This window comes from Lissotriton vulgaris, chromosome 12, assembly GCF_964263255.1.
Source record: "Lissotriton vulgaris chromosome 12, aLisVul1.2, whole genome shotgun sequence".
NCBI lineage: Eukaryota > Metazoa > Chordata > Amphibia > Caudata > Salamandridae > Lissotriton > Lissotriton vulgaris.
The window spans coordinates 132,360,355-132,378,470 of NC_141700.1; the positions used below are offsets into that span (position 1 = coordinate 132,360,355).

An 18,116-nucleotide genomic window follows, 5' to 3' on the forward strand; every position below is an offset into this window, starting at 1 on the left:
AGCCAATGAGGAAACAAGAGGAGATGCTCTTCTTCACTTGAAGCAGAGTCTGCAGGCCCAGCCTGACTGAAGCTCTCATTTTCTGAACTGTGACAGCAGATAGCTGGGTGCCTTCTCCCTGTGCTTGAAACCGAACATGTTCATTTTGGCACTCACTGGCTGGGGGAAGGGTTACTTTGCGCAGGGCTGAGGGGGTTATTACACATGGAAGCACAACAGTCATGCTATTTGTTTGAGTGTCATACTGCCTCTAACAGCAGAAGTGACCAAGATGGGTCAAAAGCAATCATCCATCAGAACAATTTAGAGGAAACTACATTCAAAAGAGCACAGATACACCATCAAGTCGGCTATAATGTTGCATGAAACAGACTTTTCACCATGAGATTCGAATGTCAATGTAAAACACACTTCTTCAGACATTCCAAAGCAACACGTATATCACACATAGTGGATTATCACCTCAATATTCAATGTGAGACACCATAGATAAAAACAACAAATATATGCCCTGCATTGGTGCTACCCGTACTGCATATACTAGGTATATTAGAGCAGCTCTTCGCTGCTGCTCCTCCTGACACGTACATGCTCTCTTTGGAAGCATGCACTACTACTGCCCATGTAACTAACCTTAGAATATATTAAGGGCTATTGCTGACCTAAAAAAGCATCTGTATGAACTTACCTGTCCCAGATCTCCAGAACTGACTGACGTGAGACACACCCGGTTCCCAGGGCTATTACTAGTTAGCTCAGAAAGTTAAAGTACTAGCACAAAGGACTACATTATCAATTGTTTATTTGAAATACAAGTTTACAATTTGCACAATGATGATCACATGTGCACAGATGAGTACTGGGCACTATGTATTTTGCCTTTGTTCTTATTCACTATTAATTCAGTGCAAAAAATTATGAGAGGACTCGAAGGAGCCCTCATGGCCAGAGACTGAATGGCCTGAAGGTAAATTCAGAGATTTATCAATGGGCTAGTGACAAAAAAGGGAAGGAAGTGGTTGGGAGGAGTCAGTCGCATGTCGGCCATAGTCTGACATGTACCTGACTCTCACCCGGCCATCTTGTCCTTTCAAAAACAAATCTCCAGATTTCCCACCAGGCCAGCCACCTGAGTCACTGGACCTCTGTGGGGCTCGCTGGGCGTGAATGCAAGGCCACAGTGATCCTGGACAACCCGTGTGTTGCCCGCTCAGTCATCCTCGTCTTCTTCGTTGAAGAAGTTGTTGCAGGCCACGGTCAGTGTTGCCACCATAATGACAAACTCCTGGAAGTCCACCTCGCCATCGCCATTCTCATCCAGCTCCTTGAGGACGGTCTCTACGGAGGACATGTCTTTCTGCGTCTGAAAGAGATGGCCAGAAAGAGTTAGAAAGAGGTTCCTCTGTAGGTTACACAGACTCACTTTGCCAATTTTCCAGGCCAGGGGTTTTTAAACTGTGGACCACGGACCCCTAGGTGTCGCGAGGTGTCATCAGGGGGTCCGTAAAAATATAAAATGTTAAAATTAACGAATTACAATTAATAAAGTATAATCGAATAAAGATGCAAAATTTAAAACGTGAAAACTTTTCCAGATTTGATTGTGAATTGAACAAAAGATTTCAATATTAGGGCATTTGTATGGTGCATACATGTTTTTGTGTATTATTCTTCGGTTCAAATCATAGCAATTGCTGAAGATCTCCACTTTCCAATAAAGAATATAATAGTAAAAAAAAACAAATTAAACTTTGAAATGTGAAAACCTTTTCCAAATGTATTTGTATATTAAACTAAATGTTGCAATATTTGCAAATTTGTTTGGTGTACACATGTTTTTATTTTTGTGTCTTGTTTTGAGGTTAAAGTCATAGAAATTGCTTTGGCTGGGGTCCCAGGCTTTCATTAATAACTCAGTTGTGTGACCTGGATTCCAGTAATGATTCAGTGGGTTTCAACAGAAGTCATAAGGTTGCAAATCGCTGTTCTAAGCCCAGTAGAAAAAAACGACTATTTAGCTATGTGTGGTCCATGACAAATGATTTGATAGCTCTGCCTTTTCTCAATTATCAACTAACCTTTTCTGGAATTGTATTCGTTCCTCGCACAACTTCGACTTTCGCACACGTTTAAATGGTTAACTATTTACAAGTTCGTCTAACGTAGCTATGGGGCACTTTTTCTGGTTTCCATGTTTTATTTCAATGCCTAACTATTCATTTTTTGCATGCCTGTGATGTGCCCTTTATAACCCCTGTCACCTAAACCTCGATTTAGCTCGGCTGCAAAGCCAGAGTTTCCACCTCCCTCCTGGGCCCACGTGTGCCCTCTTGTAGTTTGAGTGACAGCTCTTTTTCCAGGAGTGGACAAGTAAATGCTTTTGGGGGAGACCCCTCTGAACATTTCTTGGGAACACACAGCAGCTTCGCCCGCATCTGGTGCAATATCAATGATGGCAGAGGAAAGACATTCTGAGATACTTTCCCCTATTACTGGTACTCTCTCACTCATCCCAAACCCCATTCTACTACTATGATCCCCAAAATAACCCTTTCTAGACCCTTCCCTACTCTACCCCCCTAACATCATCTCATACCTCTTTTACTATTCAGATCTCCCAAACAAGCCTTTCTAAACCCTTCCCTCTGACTCTTACCCCTCCACCTCCCCTTTACTCATCCAAAACCCCCTCCTACTGCTATAAACTACAAAAAAACCTTTCTAGACCCTTCCCTATTCTCTCCCTACACTATCCTTTTCAATTCAAATAACAGACCATGTCCACCGCTCAAAATAGTTTCATATTTCGCTATACTAATTCCCCATTAATCCTGTTTTGGTTCTGGAGTAGCATGCTACCCACCGAAAAGCACTTCAACACTTCATCAGGGGTACTAAGTGCTATATAAATGCAAACCCTTACCTCTTCTATCCCTCTACTATCCTTTTTCAATACAAATAACAAATTCACATGTCCATCACTCAAATTAGTTTCAAATTCCCTTATACTAATTCCCCACTTATCCTGTTTGGGTTCCGGAGTAGCATGCTACCTGCCCAAAAGCGCTTCACCACCTCACCAGGGGTAGTATGCGCTCTATAAATGCAAACCCTTCCCTCTTCTGTCCCTCCACTATCCTTTTCAATCCAAATAACAGACCAACATCTCCACTGCTCAAATTGATTTCAAATTTCCCAATACTAATTCACCACTAATTCTTTTTGGTTTCCAGAGTAGTGTGCAACTCACTGAAAAAGCAATTCAACGCCTCGTCAGGGGTAGTAGACTCTATACAAATGCAATTACAATTATTGGTGCCTGAACAGAGAAGGAGTGCTGAGCAGCTGTCACAGGCTGCTCAAAGATTGGTTGCACCACAGTCCTTGCTGAATCTACCTAGAAGAACGAAGATGGGCCTACCGGACAACATAACAGGGATACATTCTCTAGCCCTCTCTTTGCAGCACAGCTTCTTTCTGCTTATTCCATAGACTTATCTGAAATCATCGTATATGTTTTAATACAACAGGATGGGTGCTCCCTCAAGGCAGGTGTACTTGGAACGGGCATAGAAATTCTTTTGAACTTTAATGCACATCACAGGAAAATGTGATTATTATTGTTGGTTTTGAATTGAATACAACCTAGTTAAACACACATGGATGCTTCCAAAAAAATAAAAAGTATAAAGAAAGGGCAAGAAAACACTGCCAAAGTAAAGTATTAGCCAACCAGCCCTGGCAGTGAAAAGAAGAGTGCTTTTTTTTAGGCGAATGCCACTTATGGTCAGACAAAATACTTCAACTCACAGTAAAAACCACAATACAGTCAGTGGCTCATGTGGGCTGACCCACTTCTCGTTGCCATAGCTGTTGCGAGCAGAAGCAAAATGTGACAGGCAGCTCTGCAGACCAAAGGCTGAAGAGGGTTCATCACCAGCACTGGTATGTAATATATGTATGTATTTTTTATTTATGATTTTTTTGTATTACATGAGGCTAGTAAGCCTAACTTTGGACCAGACTTAAAATGTCGTATCGGATGGAGGCTCTTTAAATTTGAAGCTGGGAGAATAATACAATATACACCAGCATAAAGAAAAAATGCTGTGCACAAATTGGGAAAGCAACAGAACCAGGGGCATGGGTAATGAGATCGAGCCGCTTTCATGAGGATTATGTTAAATCACGTTTGTCAGCAATGGTTAGGACCATGTTAATTTGTTAAAAATAACCAGAATAAATCCAAATATAGATTCTTTGCATGGCTAGTGGTTATCCTGAAAATTCAACATGGCCACCCTTGTTTCAAGCAAATGGATAAGGTATGGGTATATCTAGCAATGCTATAGTGGGGATTCTTTCCTTAGGTGTACTCACTGGAAGCTAAATGCGTTAGTGATGGATGGTAAATCTGAAATGCCAATGTCAGTAGATATTTACAATAATCTGGGTACATTATTAAATTGGCTAGTTCTTATTCATGGCTATAAGGCATGACAGGCCAAAATAATCCCTATACAGATGTGTAGAAATAGATGTTTATGTACCAAACGCTTGTTCATATGGAACTAAATTCCTTTGCATTGCTGTTTTCCACATTAGAAATAAATTGTGCTCTTCAAACTATAGGCCTGGCATACACCCTCATTACCACGTATCATGAGATTTACACAAAATACCCTGACTGCCTGCCCATTTACGTCCACCATTGCTACAGCAAAGAAGCATACAAAAAAGTGATGGTTGGAATCCGTGAATTAATCTCGCCCACTGTCAGTTACTCGGCTGCATCCCGGCGCATCATTTGTTTTGCTCACCAAGCCACCTCCAATGAGACGTAATCTTATGGAAACCTGCCATGGTCCTCCTCCAATAGGAAGGGTCCAGCCTCAGCCGCTAAACCAGGCCTTTTATGAACCAGAACAGAAGCAATCCAAGACTTCAGTCCCAGTTACTTTAGTTCTTCTCGGATCCCTCTCACTTCACATTTTTCGTTCATCTGCCAAATGTAGAACTTGCCATCATAATATCTATTTATTTATATAAAGTATGCCTTGGTGTATGTTTGCTTTGTATACTAACATAAATATTATCTTTTGATTTGAAAACTGCCGCTAGGGGTCAGAGTCGAGCAAACATTGCAACAACACCTAATGAATGCTGTACTTAGAAATCCAACATTGTATAGCTCCTGTGCTTTGCATCCCAACTATTAAAGGGTCCTTTTCAGAACTTTCGAATTAGAGTTAGGGTTACCCCATGCAAATTAGTTTTGCGAACTGTTTACTGGTCTCTGAGAAAATTGTACTGGAGGACTTCAGTGCTGCGTGGGTCATTTAAATCTCCGCCTTTCTCTGCTATGGGTTTCTTGTTAATATTGTGAGATGAGGGGTCTCTTCGTTGTAATAACTAACTAACTAACAGGAACTGAGGCGAGAGTGTGCGCAGACAGAGGGGTGCTTGGCCTGGTGGCAGTACTTCATTTGTTTGCAAAAATATTGCAAGTGTTCGACTTTTTTCTTACTGTTCCACAGCCAGGTGTGTCGAAGGGGAGTGATGATGAATAGCAAAGCTCCCTGGTATTAACGCCACCTCATTCTTCTTTCTTCCATCAGTCTAAACACCCTGTATCTTCCTCTCCCTCTTGCAGGGTTCAATCAATCAATCATTTGTAAAGCGCGCTACTCACCCGTGTGGGTCTCAAGGCGCTGGAGGGGGAGGGAAAGACGCAGCTACTGCGTTTGTTCCCCCCTTGTTCTCCACCTTTGACCCTGTTTTGTCATTTCTGCCTTTCTCTCAGGATTAAAGGCTGATGATGAAAACTAAATCCTGGTCACCAAAATGAGTGCCAGTGCCATCCCCCTCAGCCACCGGCACAAATTAAGCACCAAGGATGGGGGATATAGTTCTAAAGGAATGAGGGCAGCTGTGCTTTGGGCAGAAGGCTCTGATGCCGAGAAGCTGTTTGACAGCTGGTAAGCAAATTCCTGGCTGGAACAGGAACCAACCAAAAGCAGCGCTGGAATTTTTTTTTTAATCCAGCTCTGCTGCCTACCTCTCTGCCCCATCTTTCAGATGCGTAGCACGGGAGCCACAGGCCCTATTACAAGAGAGGAGATGAGTTTTGGAAGTGAAAGAGAGACAGAACTGCCACTGCACCTGCTGCACGATTGATAAATACACCCGCATTGTGTCTGTCTCTCACTACTCTATCTCTCGCTCCATCCCCTCCACCTATGTCTCTCTTTACGTGGCTATGTACGATGAGAAAATGTTCTTCCACCTTGATGGTGCTAGAACAAGCATTTACAATGCAATAGGCCTCGCAATGACATTGTTTTGACTGGGAAACAACCTTTACAACGCAGTCAGTACATCGCACTACACGTACAACGCAGTCATTACATCACAACATCCCTTACAACGCATGTAACTACAACGCAGACATTACAACTCATACCATTACAATGCATGACACTACATCCCAGGCATTACAATGCATACCATTACAACGCATAGTACCCCTACACTATCCAACACTTACCCTACTGTTGCACCCCCTGGAGTTAGAATAGTAATTTTTACCCCTACACTATCCAACACTTACCCTACTGTTGCACCCCCTGGAGTTAGAATAGTAATTTTTACCCCTACACTATCCAACACTTACCCTACTGTTGCACCCCCTGGAGTTAGAATAGTAATTTTTACCCCTGCACTATCCAACACTTATCTAACTGTTGCATCTCCTGGAGTTAGAACAGTCATTTTTACCCCTACACTATCCAATACTTACCTTAAATGCAATGTAATGGTATGCGTTGTAATGGTATGCGTTGTAAAGTTAGTATGTGATGTAATGGAATGTGTTGTAAAGGTAGTTTTTTAGTATGCAATATAGTGTAATGCGATGTAATGGAATGCTTTGTAGTGGATGTTGTAATGTAAAAACTGCGTTGTAAGTGCATGCGTTGTAAATGTATGCGTTGTAACGTCATACATTCATTTTGAGCTATTGGCATCGAAAATGTTATTGGTTTTTTTCCCTTCGTGAAGCATTAATCAAGTAATGGTGTTGTAAATGACAATGTCTTTTACCCCCTTTCGACCCCCACAAAGCTCATCAGGGACCTAAAAAGCAGTAATCAACTAAACTAGCAACAAAAAACACAGATCTGTGATATGCTAAGATTGCGCTTTTGTGCAGGCACACTACCCCTGGGTTATATGTAAGTGGACTGTCAGGCTCTTCTTTTCAGGACTCTGACCCTCGTGACGCCAGACCCTTTCAGCTGTCACACCTTGGCCCCCATTTTATGGGATCCAGCAGTAATTGTGTTATGATTTTTATATATAATTGGCTAACGCCAGGCCTACACATGAACATGGCTGAGAAGCTTAACTAGCAGCCTCAGGGGATACCCCTAGTCAGTGAGCTCTCCTACCTTTGGCGCCCTGAGGCTCTCACAGGTCGGCCCCTGGGTCCTGACTGTGGGTGCATTATCCTATCACAGTTACTACTGTGAGATTCAGCCCAGGCCTGTGTTGCGTTGGGATCACGTGACGGCCACAACAATAATCACAGTGGGGTCCATATGATGTGCGTACAGGAAGCACTCACTGTCTGAGTGAGGCGGCGAGCGGCAGTTGTTTCTTAGCGCGCCGCTGTTTGTGCTGCCAGTTCAGTGCCTCACTCTGTCATGCTACAAGACTTGTTGGCTGCTCTCTGTCTGTGAGCATTATTCATGGCTGACATGTTATTCTTGATTTATGTATTAATACGTTATTTAATTTAGCAGCCTGAGCCTGCAAGTAGAGGTCACCTGCTCACCGCGAGCTTGGTGCTGCTGCGGGCTGGGCTGATTCGACACTGTAATGATTATCAGCTGAGTTGACCCTGCAGCGCCACAGGTGCCGTCTGTAATGTGGCCTGGAGTCCCTTGCATCAGTAAACTAAATTAATCCCGGATGGCTCCGTCCCTGTTGCCGAGTGTTTTTCCAGCGACTCAGGTATTAACCCCAGTGTCACTTAAGTTACAACACTTATCTGACCTCAACCAGTGCTGCTGCCCGGTCATGGGTTCCAGTTCTGTCCGGTCACAGTGAGTCCGAGAGCAGGTGCTGTCAGAGTGTATTTTAAAGGCACATGGCACAGCTCTCAAAACAGGAGTGTCATCACTGATTCGACTCCCTCCACAAGCATCTCTTCTCACGGTCCCTCATGTGAAACAGACTTCAAGCTCATCTACACTACAACAGCTCTGTCTGCAGCAAGTGAGTGTGACAGTGACTCACAGAGACAATCAGTAAAAAATACATCAGCAGCAGTAGAATTGTTGTAACTCAGACATATGTAAGTAAACAACTAAAGGCTGCTTTAATTAAATGTTCTTGTTCGAAAGTCGGAGATTTGTCTACTGGCAGTTCACTCAGCTTGTTCTATCGCAGAGGGTTAATATCCCTTCTGCCAAGAACGCCACTCTACTATGAAAGTCGCAAAACTATTTATGGGGATCGCTGTGAGTTACTGGATGCCCCGATAGTGCCCTTCCATTTCTAGTGCTGTGCAGCAGCTTTAAGATCCGATGAACAATCGACTGGACAGCTAAACTTAGTTCCTCTCAGCCCTTCGATCTCTTATCTTTATGGGGCCATGTGTTTCTAATTAGCGTGGAGGCGCACACTGACCCCGACCTCTCAAAGGAAAAAATCTTGAGGAAACCAAGATTTTTTTCCTTTGAGAATCTGGGGGTAGTGCGCTCCTCCACGCTAATTAGAAACACATGGCTCCATAAAGATAAGAAAATGCTTCACGACAGCCGTGAAGCAGACAAGCCTGTCTGGTTGGGCCATCTGAAAAAGGGAAAGGGCAGCGGCTACAAAACCCCATTTGCAATGGCAGGCCACCGTTTAGCATAAACGGTGATGCTAGCCAATGGAAATGAGGGGCGGTGGTTCAAGCCCCTTTCTTAAAACTCCTCTCTAACTATAAGTTTCACGAGCGAGCAGCGCATGCGCTGCAATGCTAGGCAAGACCTAAAAAGTGGTCCAGGTGCGAGCAGCGTCCCTGGATCTTCAAAATTTAGCCCTCCGGCCCGGGGAAATGAGCTACGGAGTCCAGTCTGGCCCTGGGTAAATAGGAAAAGAAGTTATGACGGCCACGTCAGTACGTGTCATCACGCCTGGTGTATACATTTTATTAAATAAATCATTACAATGTGTATTAAAACATTATTTAGACATTTTGCACTGCGCTGCTCCCATCGCAATCAATAAAAGTATAACAGTTAAGTATTAATATTTAAATAAAAGTTCCTTTCTGGAACAAGGTAGCCATTGTGTATGAACAAGTGCAAAGTGGCCTTGTATTACATTTTTTAATAAAAGATCCCTTCTAAAAATGAGGTAGTCACCAAATATGAACGAGTAAAAAGTAACGCTAAGGCGCATACATGTTCCAGGCCAGTGCAAAATGAAAAATGTTAAGTTGCTGAGGATCTTGGGACTGTATTGTCTAACAGTTCGTCCATAAATTGGAGAGTGGTTGATTAGAAGCTCTAGATCGAATTAGCTTGTTCCGTGCAGTACTGCCGCAATTTTAGAGTGGGGTTCAGAGTTACAGTGATCGATAACAGGATGTTCATGTTCCATCTTTTCCTCAGCTCCACAGCTTGGTGTTCTGTATTCATTAAGCAGGGTCCCACTATTATTAAAGAAGCATGAAACAAGTATTCTGTGTTGCACATGGAGTAACACTAGTAAGGGGGAAGCCCCGAGGTGTGCTGTTGACTTTGGGAGGTAATTCTATGTTGTGAAATTGAGATAGGAGTCGCCAAGTCACCCGATCAAAGGACTAGAGTGCGGCAAAGGCTACTTCAATAATGTACCGTTGTTGTGTCCACCAGTGACTGTTTCCTCATTTTGGCAACAGAACCTGAATTTTCTGAGTGACCGGTGGCTGCTTGAACTTACAATATTCAAGATGAACAAAAAATCGTGAAACTGATATTTAGGGACATGTCTCCGGGTTCAGCGCTGCAATGATGCCCTGCCTGCAGGACCGGACTCCCAGTTTGTTCCACTCAGGCCTCAGTTTTGATCTACACCGGTTCATCAGTGCTGGGCAGATGCATACAACGTGCTCTAAAGATTTGAATGGTTCCCACCAACCCATACACACGAGCTCATCTGATGCGCGCCACCAAGGGGGTAGATGTTTTAAAAGGTGCCACTCGCCCAGTCTAAGTGCTAAGAATCTCTGTTTTAGGTGCAGGGAATATGTGCAAGCAAGGTATGGCAATGGAGAGGCCAGCTGGTGAGAGTTGATTACTGCCCATGCGTGCTTACGTTTGACAAGGATAGCCCTGTCAGATGCACAGGAGCACAGTTGATAGGCTTGTTGATGCTTAATTTGAACTCTTTTTTACTTGGATTAAGGTTCCACCATTCACTTACTGATAGTTTCTGCGTCAAACAACCGACTGTGTGACCCACCAGGGTTGTTGGAGATGATGTCTAATTTGTTCAATGGAAGCAAACCAAGCTGACATCACCCAGGATGCATTAGGTCACCACACATAAGCCCACCACTGAAACATGGTATCCATGGTGCATTGAAATGAAGTGACTACTCCTTGTGGTTGGAGCGCTCAGGGCTTTGCCGCCAGCACAACAACTGGACTGCAACCTTTCTGCTTCATAAAAGGGCCCCCGGTGGTGGTTTTATTGAGGGCTGATAAAGAAAAAGTGAGCAATTATATGTACAAGTTTGGCCTCCGTGTCTTCCCTGGTAAGAAGAAGGGCGTACAGCAAAATATGTCTCGAAGTTATGTAAAGGTACAAATGTGTAATTTTAAAATACCAAAGCATCTCACCTGCCCACTCGCCCGTAGGCTTTATGAAACCAGCTCGCCGGGCTGTTCCAGGATGAAAGAGGAATGCAGACAGTATTTCCTGCCCGTCAACCCCTCAGGTAAACAGCTAGAAATTACTAGAAAAGGCAGCCATGTTTTCCAGCCGCAAAGGCACACCCATTGCAGTGCATTAACTCGAATAATGTCCTACAAAACGCGGTGAAGACCACCTAAAATTACTCTTAGCTAGCCACCAACACAGGGCCTGATTTAGATCTTGGTGGACGGCTTACTCGGTCACAACGGTGATGGATATCCCGTCCGCCGAAATATAAATCCCATTATATCCTATAGGATTTATATTTTGGCGGACAGGACATCTGTCACCGTTGTGACGGAGTAACCCACCCGCCAAGATCCAAATTAGGCCCATAATAATGTTCAGGGGTTGAGCCAAGCTGTGTTTCTTGAAAGGAGGAGAGAACCTGTACCACCTATACTATAGTATCCCCAGGGCCGTTCGTCCAAACCCATCGGGGGCGGCTCCTCCGTAATGGCGGAGGAGCGTCGTCCCACTGGCTCAGAGCCAGCAGCTGAAAATAAAACAATATTTCATCATTGTTTTATGTTTCAGCTGCAGGCTCAGCCAGCGTGTATAGGGAGTAAGCATGAGCGAATTTTGCGGATCTCGCGTTCGCGAATTTTGCGGATTTGCGGATTCGCAATCCGCAAAATCCGCGAATTCCCGCGAATTTGCAGATTTTTTTTTTTTGTGTTCGCCCGTGTTTCTGCCAGTTCGCGAGGGTTTTGTACACTTTCGCAAATTGCGAACTTACCTGTCGGGTCGCAAGTTTCGCGAACTTGTTGTTTCTACGTGTCCAGCCTGTTTGGGACACTCTTCTTCATCACTGCCACTCTCTGTCACCACTGCCACTCTCTGACTACTCATGCCACCCTCTGGCCCACCCATGCCACCCTCTGTTTCATCACCACACCCTCTGGTTGTCCAGTGTACATTATTTTCGGCAAAGCAAAGCACACCTTCCCTGCCTCAAGTGACCTGAATTAATTTGGGGCTGATTAATGTGTCACAGAATATTTTTTTAGCTGGCACCTGCTTCCTTAGTGCGCCCTGATTAGTGATCTTTTGCACTTGCTAAGTGCTTTCATTGTTGCAAAATTAGTTACAACACCTGCCCTGCCCCAACTGACAATAATGAATTAGGGGCTGATTAATGGATTTTAACTTCCAGCCTGGCTCCTGCTTGTCTCCCTTAGCTGTAATTCAGGACCTTTGTGGCATATGTGTAACTATTCTGAGGTTCAGAGCAGGGTCACATAATAGTTTCAACTGGCAACTGAACTCTGGAGGGGCCCCTCAGGAAGCACTACAGGAAATGGCTACTAATGATGAGCCTGAACTTTTGAACCTGGTAAGTAGTTACTTTCAGTTTTGCTAAGATCGTATTTCTGCAATTTTGCACTTATTCGCGGGGCGCGAACTCACGCGAACTCACGCGAACAGTGCGAGCAGTGCGAGCAAAATCCGCTGCTCGCGGATTTGCGGATTTTGCGGGAGATTCGCGAATCTCGCGGATTGCGGATTTCCCGAAAATCCGCAAAATCCGCGAGCGGAACGGATTTTCCGCCCATGCCTAATAGGGAGGAGCCCGCCTGGGCCATGGGAGGGAGGGGGACGCCTGGTTGTGGCACTTCCAAGTGAGAATGTGTGTTTGGCCGACCGCCTTAAGGTGGCAAAAAACACACATGCGCACTTAGGTTTCTCCAACCCGGCTGTCCTGCACAGCCTGTTTAGAGAAACAGCACAGGCTCCCTATGCCTGAGCAAGCGGTAAACCAGCCTGCTTAGGCTAATCCCCGCGCTGCTCTCATAGCATGAGAGCAGCGCGGGGATTGCAGAGGGTGTCTGTGATGCTGTCCCAGCGTCTGCTGGGACCCGAGGTAGCCGTCAGCTTAAGGTAGGTCTCCTTTTTAAAAATGATTAAACTTCCCCCTCTGCGCTCCCCCTCCCACCCTCCCTCCGCGCCACCTCCACCCGGCCCACCACATTTTGTTTGTGGTGGCCGCCTCTGAATCCCACCAACTTTGCTGGCCCTGGAGCAGAGCATCTCTAGCCATGATTTAAAAGGGGGCAAATATTGGGCCAACGATACGTCTGGTGGGGCCACCTAAAATGGGGAAGTCCTGAGCATTCTTAACATGCAAATGATTTTTAATTATCCACATGACACGGGCATGCCCATCATTATTAATGGGAGGCCACATAACTCCAAGACCACAATGCTCCAGTCCTGGGCTTTTATATCACAACATAATACACTGCGGATGTTGTGGTCTTAATCTCGTGAACAACCACAACTGGAGTATACCACCTGACTGCAAGTGGTTGTGAAAGAAAATCTTAGGGCTGGACCATTGTGTCTTTTGGGACATGGGCTCCTAAATAATTATATTATGAATTAACTAAAGTTGGTATGGGGAAGTGACGTAGACAGAACTTGAAGCCTTGAGGTCAAACATGAAAACATTAAAAAGATCCAAATCCTAATTTTAAAAAAACCAGCAGCACCTGCGAAGTGCAGAGGCAACAGTATTTTTAATTCTGAAGCCCGCGCATGCGTCCCTACATTTCATCATTTCACCATCACTTTACTTCTTCCGTCCCATGTATCTCTTCACTGTCACATCTCGCTATATCGTGTACAACCATACACTGCCATATATCTGCAGATCCCCTACTTCCCTTCATTGACCTTTCTTTCCACAGCCCCTGTATTGCTCCAGGTTCCCATAATTTCTCCAGAGCCCCCTCATCTTAACTCTGTCACATCTCTCTACAGTCCGTGCATCTCTGCAATTTCCCATCTCTCCACAGCCCCAACATCTGCTGACTGTCCCATTTATCCACATTCTTAGCATCTCCTCACTGCCCTATCTTTCTGCAGACTCTGCACCTCTTCCTTGACACATCTGTCTACAGCTCACATAGTTACAGATTAGTGAACAGAGGCGCGGAGAGAGTACAATTTGCCCACTGCTAACAGTTTGTTAAAGTAGGAAGGTGCCGTACTATTTGCTCCAAAGGCAATAATTTGGCCACCATATTACATTTTGATGAACAGATGAACAGACCTAGAGACCGGGTACTCCATTAACATTCCTTTTTTTTTTTAAAGCAGCCACTGAAATGGTTGTATGTCAGAATATTGAAAACAGAAAAAATGAACTGACATTAATATCATGTCCTAAATATAATTTACAAAAATATTATTAAATTGTCGATATTTAGAACACAATGTTTATGCCAGATGGTATTCTAACAATTTTGTCGTATCATACCCACAAAACTGAATCAGACTCCGGTATATGATGGAAAGGTGTGGTAAGTTCTGTACCAGGCTACTGAAAGGCACAACCATCTGGGAGAGGTGTCGTGCAGCGGCCAGAGTGGCCGGCTCGTGAGCGCGGGGCTCATAGTTCGATTGCCAGCTCAGCTCAGCATCATGTGACTCTGGGCAATGGCTCACTCAATCTCCGCGATGGACCCAGCGCCTTAGCATAATGGCCGTTATACAAATGGTATTTCACAGTAACAATAACATGGGCTAGGTACACAATGGCTTAGCACCAATGAACTCCAAGGGCATGGCATACCTCAAGGAACCCTCCCAGCTCATGGTGAATCAGGTCCTTCAGCTCTTTCTTGCTCAACTTGTACTTGTCGCCTTCACGGCCGGAGTACTTGTGGAAGACGGTGATCATTGCCTGCATGGCATCCTCCAGTTGTGAAGTCATCGTTCCTTCGGATCTAACAGCAGCAAAGTGAAAAAAGAATGTATTTATTTGTGTGGTTTTATGCAGTGCAAGCTAGGCAATCTTAGTGTCAAAGCACTTTAAAGAGCAATTTGTAAAAGACTGCAAGGAGTACAATAAGATAACGCTTAGGACACCGTAATGTGGGATACACTACAACCGAAAACAACACATACAAACCAAAGCAAGGATCCAAAAAAGATAAATACAAATCAGCAGAATGTACAGCAAAACTATTTACGCAGAAGCGAGCAACAAGGGATGAATATCAAACAGTGGATCCGCACAAGTTATATGATAAGAGAAGTTCCAACATTCTCCAAAGAGCACACTTTTGCTTGAGATATACCGAAACATTAACGAGCTGCATGTTATTTAGACTAAAGATGGAGTGGGAGCAGGAGACTTTTCAAAAAGTGGAGTTCATGGGGCACTCAACACCTGACCATGACTGGGGCATGATTCTTATTCAACAAGTAAAGTCACTCATGACAGTATCACTTCTTTTGAGGCGGATATAGAAGGTTTTGCGTAGCTCTAATTTTCACATAAGCAAAAGATACTCGTCACCAGTTACACCGTCATGTGACCTTACTTATATTGATAACCCTTATAAATAGGTTCTCTGTCATCAGGCATGGCATCTTAGGTACGTATTGAATTACATACTATGTACGTAAGAAGGATCCTTAAAGATAATCAATAAGCCAACTGTTGGTTCCTCAGGGTTCTTCCCTGAGCCCCACACTTTTTAACACCTATATGGCACCTTTAGCAGAGGTGGTCATCCCCTTCCGTATACAGATTATAACATATGCATTTGACATCCAACTGGTGGTATCTTTGAACCATCCAGAGGGTTCATCCAGCTCTCTAGGCAGTTGTCTGGAAGCAGTAGCTGAGTGGATGAATCTATCTCATCTTAAACTAAACAGCGACAAGACTAAACTGATGTTTTTGGGAAAACCGCCATCGCCCCTATCGGCCAATCTATGGCCAACCTGCCTCAGCCCTATGCCTGCACCAAAGCAGCAGATTAAGAGCCTCGGCATGTGGCAGGGTAGCTCTCTCTGCTTTAGCTTTCAGGCTGTCAAGCTTGCCGCTGCTTGCTCTGGTTTGCTGAGGATGTTAAGAAAGGTTCTTCCCCTGCTTCCCTTCAAGGCGAGAAGGATTATGGTTCAAGCTCTCATACTCTCCCGCCTTGACTACGGGAATGCGCTGTACCTAGGTGCCCCGCAGGCAACCTTGCAAAAACTTCAAGTAATCCAGAACTGCGCGACCCGCCTACTGCTCCAAATTCCCCGGAGACAATCAGCAAAATCCGCTCTGAGAACTCTGCATTGGCTCACTGGTTAGAGGAGGCAGACCTGGAAGCAGAGGTCAGCCTGGGACCAGGGTTCAATTCCCGGCTTGGTGTGGTCTTGAGTCCTAAAATGTCCATGGACTCAACAATTCTCGCTCCGGTGCCTACTCGATTCACGGGTTCACACTCTGCAACTCTGGGCAATAGCTTGCTTAATCTCCACAACGGCCCCTCGCGGCGGGATGCCTGGCTTTCACCTTGCGGATACCCTGCCGGGGTTATCTCACAGGGGAATACCTGGACGGGTTCCCTAAGCAAGCGCTTAGAAACCGCTCGGTGATTTGCGCTATATAAATTCCTGTACATTTACATTTACATTTACATCCGGGCCAGGATTCAGTTCAAGGCCATGTGCCTGGCTCACAGAGCCATGTGGAAATCGGATCCGGCCATCTTACATTCCCTGGTCACCCCCTACCATCCCTCCAGAAATCTTCCTTCCAGCTCAGCCTTCCTCGCCACGTCCAGGAAAGTCCGTCGCTCCAAGTGGGGTGGACGCTCTTTCTCCCTGAATGCCTCAAACCTCTGGAACTCTCTCCCCTCCATTCTGCGCGGCGAACCAAACATACTGGCCTTTCGCAAGCTTCTTAAAACTCACCTGTTCAGTAATGTGCCCTAAATTGTCTGCGTCTCTGTGTGGTCCATAAGCGCTACGAGGCCTCAGGGTAGCTACGGGCTATATAAATATAATTTTTAAAATAAAAAGCGACTTCCATAACATAAGCTTTAAAGTGAGGGCGCTTCCTGAGATGATAACCTTTAGACGTGTCATCCCTGCCTTCCAGGGTGCTCTATGCTCTACCCCATGACACCACAACTCCTCTGCTCTGATCACTTTCGAGAAGCATGATAAAAAAACACCTATTCGACCAATACCTGATGTGATCCGCTCTCTCCTCTTCCTTTACACACTGGAGAATTTGCTGAATGTTTGATCCAAGTTTCATATTTAGATTCAATGTAATTTTCAAAGCATGTAACGCAGGAGGAGGTGCTCCGCTACCACTGGTGGTGCTAGTGCACTATAAAAAAAATCAAGGACTACATTGCTAGAATGTAGGGATCTAATACATATCGTGTTCTTAATAATTAAAAATGTTACTTACCTAGAACAACGTTTGCAGTGTAGGTGTCTTCGATTGACTAATAGCCTTTAGACTTGATTTGCGGATGTTTCACTGCCTTGCAAACAGGGACTCTCTCTCAACACCAGTGCTTGCCCCGCGGTGATTACCTCTTTCTTTTATTTATTTTAATGGGGGCAGTGCTTGAAAGGGGCATGTACTGCCCGGTACTGAGTACCTGCACTTCTTTAATCTGAAAGAAAGAGTACCTGCACTTCTCAACACTGCTCCAATGCGTTTAATGGGAAAGTACCTGCACTTCTCCACACCGCTCCGGTGCTTCTAATGGGAGAGTACCTGCACTTCTACACACCGCTCCGGTGCTTCTAATAAGAGAGTGCCTGTACTTCTACACACCACTCCGGTGCTTCTAATGGGAGAGTACCTGCACTTCTACACACCGCTCCGGTGAATCTAATGGGAGAGTACCTGCACTTCTACACACCGCTCCGGTGCTTCTAATAAGAGAGTGCCTGTACTTCTACACACCACTCCGGTGCTCCTAATGGGAGAGTACCTGCACTTCTACACACCGCTCCGGTGCTTCTAATAAGAGAGTGCCTGTACTTCTACACACCACTCCGGTGCTTCTAATGGAAGAGTACCTGCACTTCTACACACCGCTCTGGTGCTCCTAATGGGAGAGTACCTGCACTTCTACACACCGCTCCGGTGCTTCTAATAAGAGAGTGCCTGTACTTCTACACACCACTCCGGTGCTTCTAATGGAAGAGTACCTGCACTTCTCCACACCGCTCCGGTGCTCCTAATGGGAGAGTACCTGCACTTCTACACACCGCTCCGGTGCTTCTAATAAGAGAGTGCCTGTACTTCTACACACCACTCCGGTGCTTCTAATGGAAGAGTACCTGCACTTCTACACACCGCTCCGGTGCTTCTAATGGAAGAGTACCTGCACTTCTACACACCGCTCCGGTGC

At 45.0% G+C, this 18,116-nt stretch overlaps 1 protein-coding gene across 1 annotated transcript in view; it reads right to left on the reverse strand.

Moving 5' to 3' along the window:
- Positions 1-785: 785 nt before the first annotated feature.
- Positions 786-18,116, reverse strand: part of LOC147673639 (protein S100-A1-like) — a 46,331-nt gene continuing 29,000 nt past the window's right edge. The window contains exons 2-3 of the mRNA XM_086947575.1: positions 14,531-14,684; positions 786-1,363 (exon numbers count right to left, since the gene is read on the reverse strand). Coding sequence (XP_086803701.1) covers positions 1,211-1,363; positions 14,531-14,684 — 307 coding nt within the window. The 3' untranslated portion in view covers positions 786-1,210. The remainder of the gene's footprint in view (positions 1,364-14,530; positions 14,685-18,116) is intronic.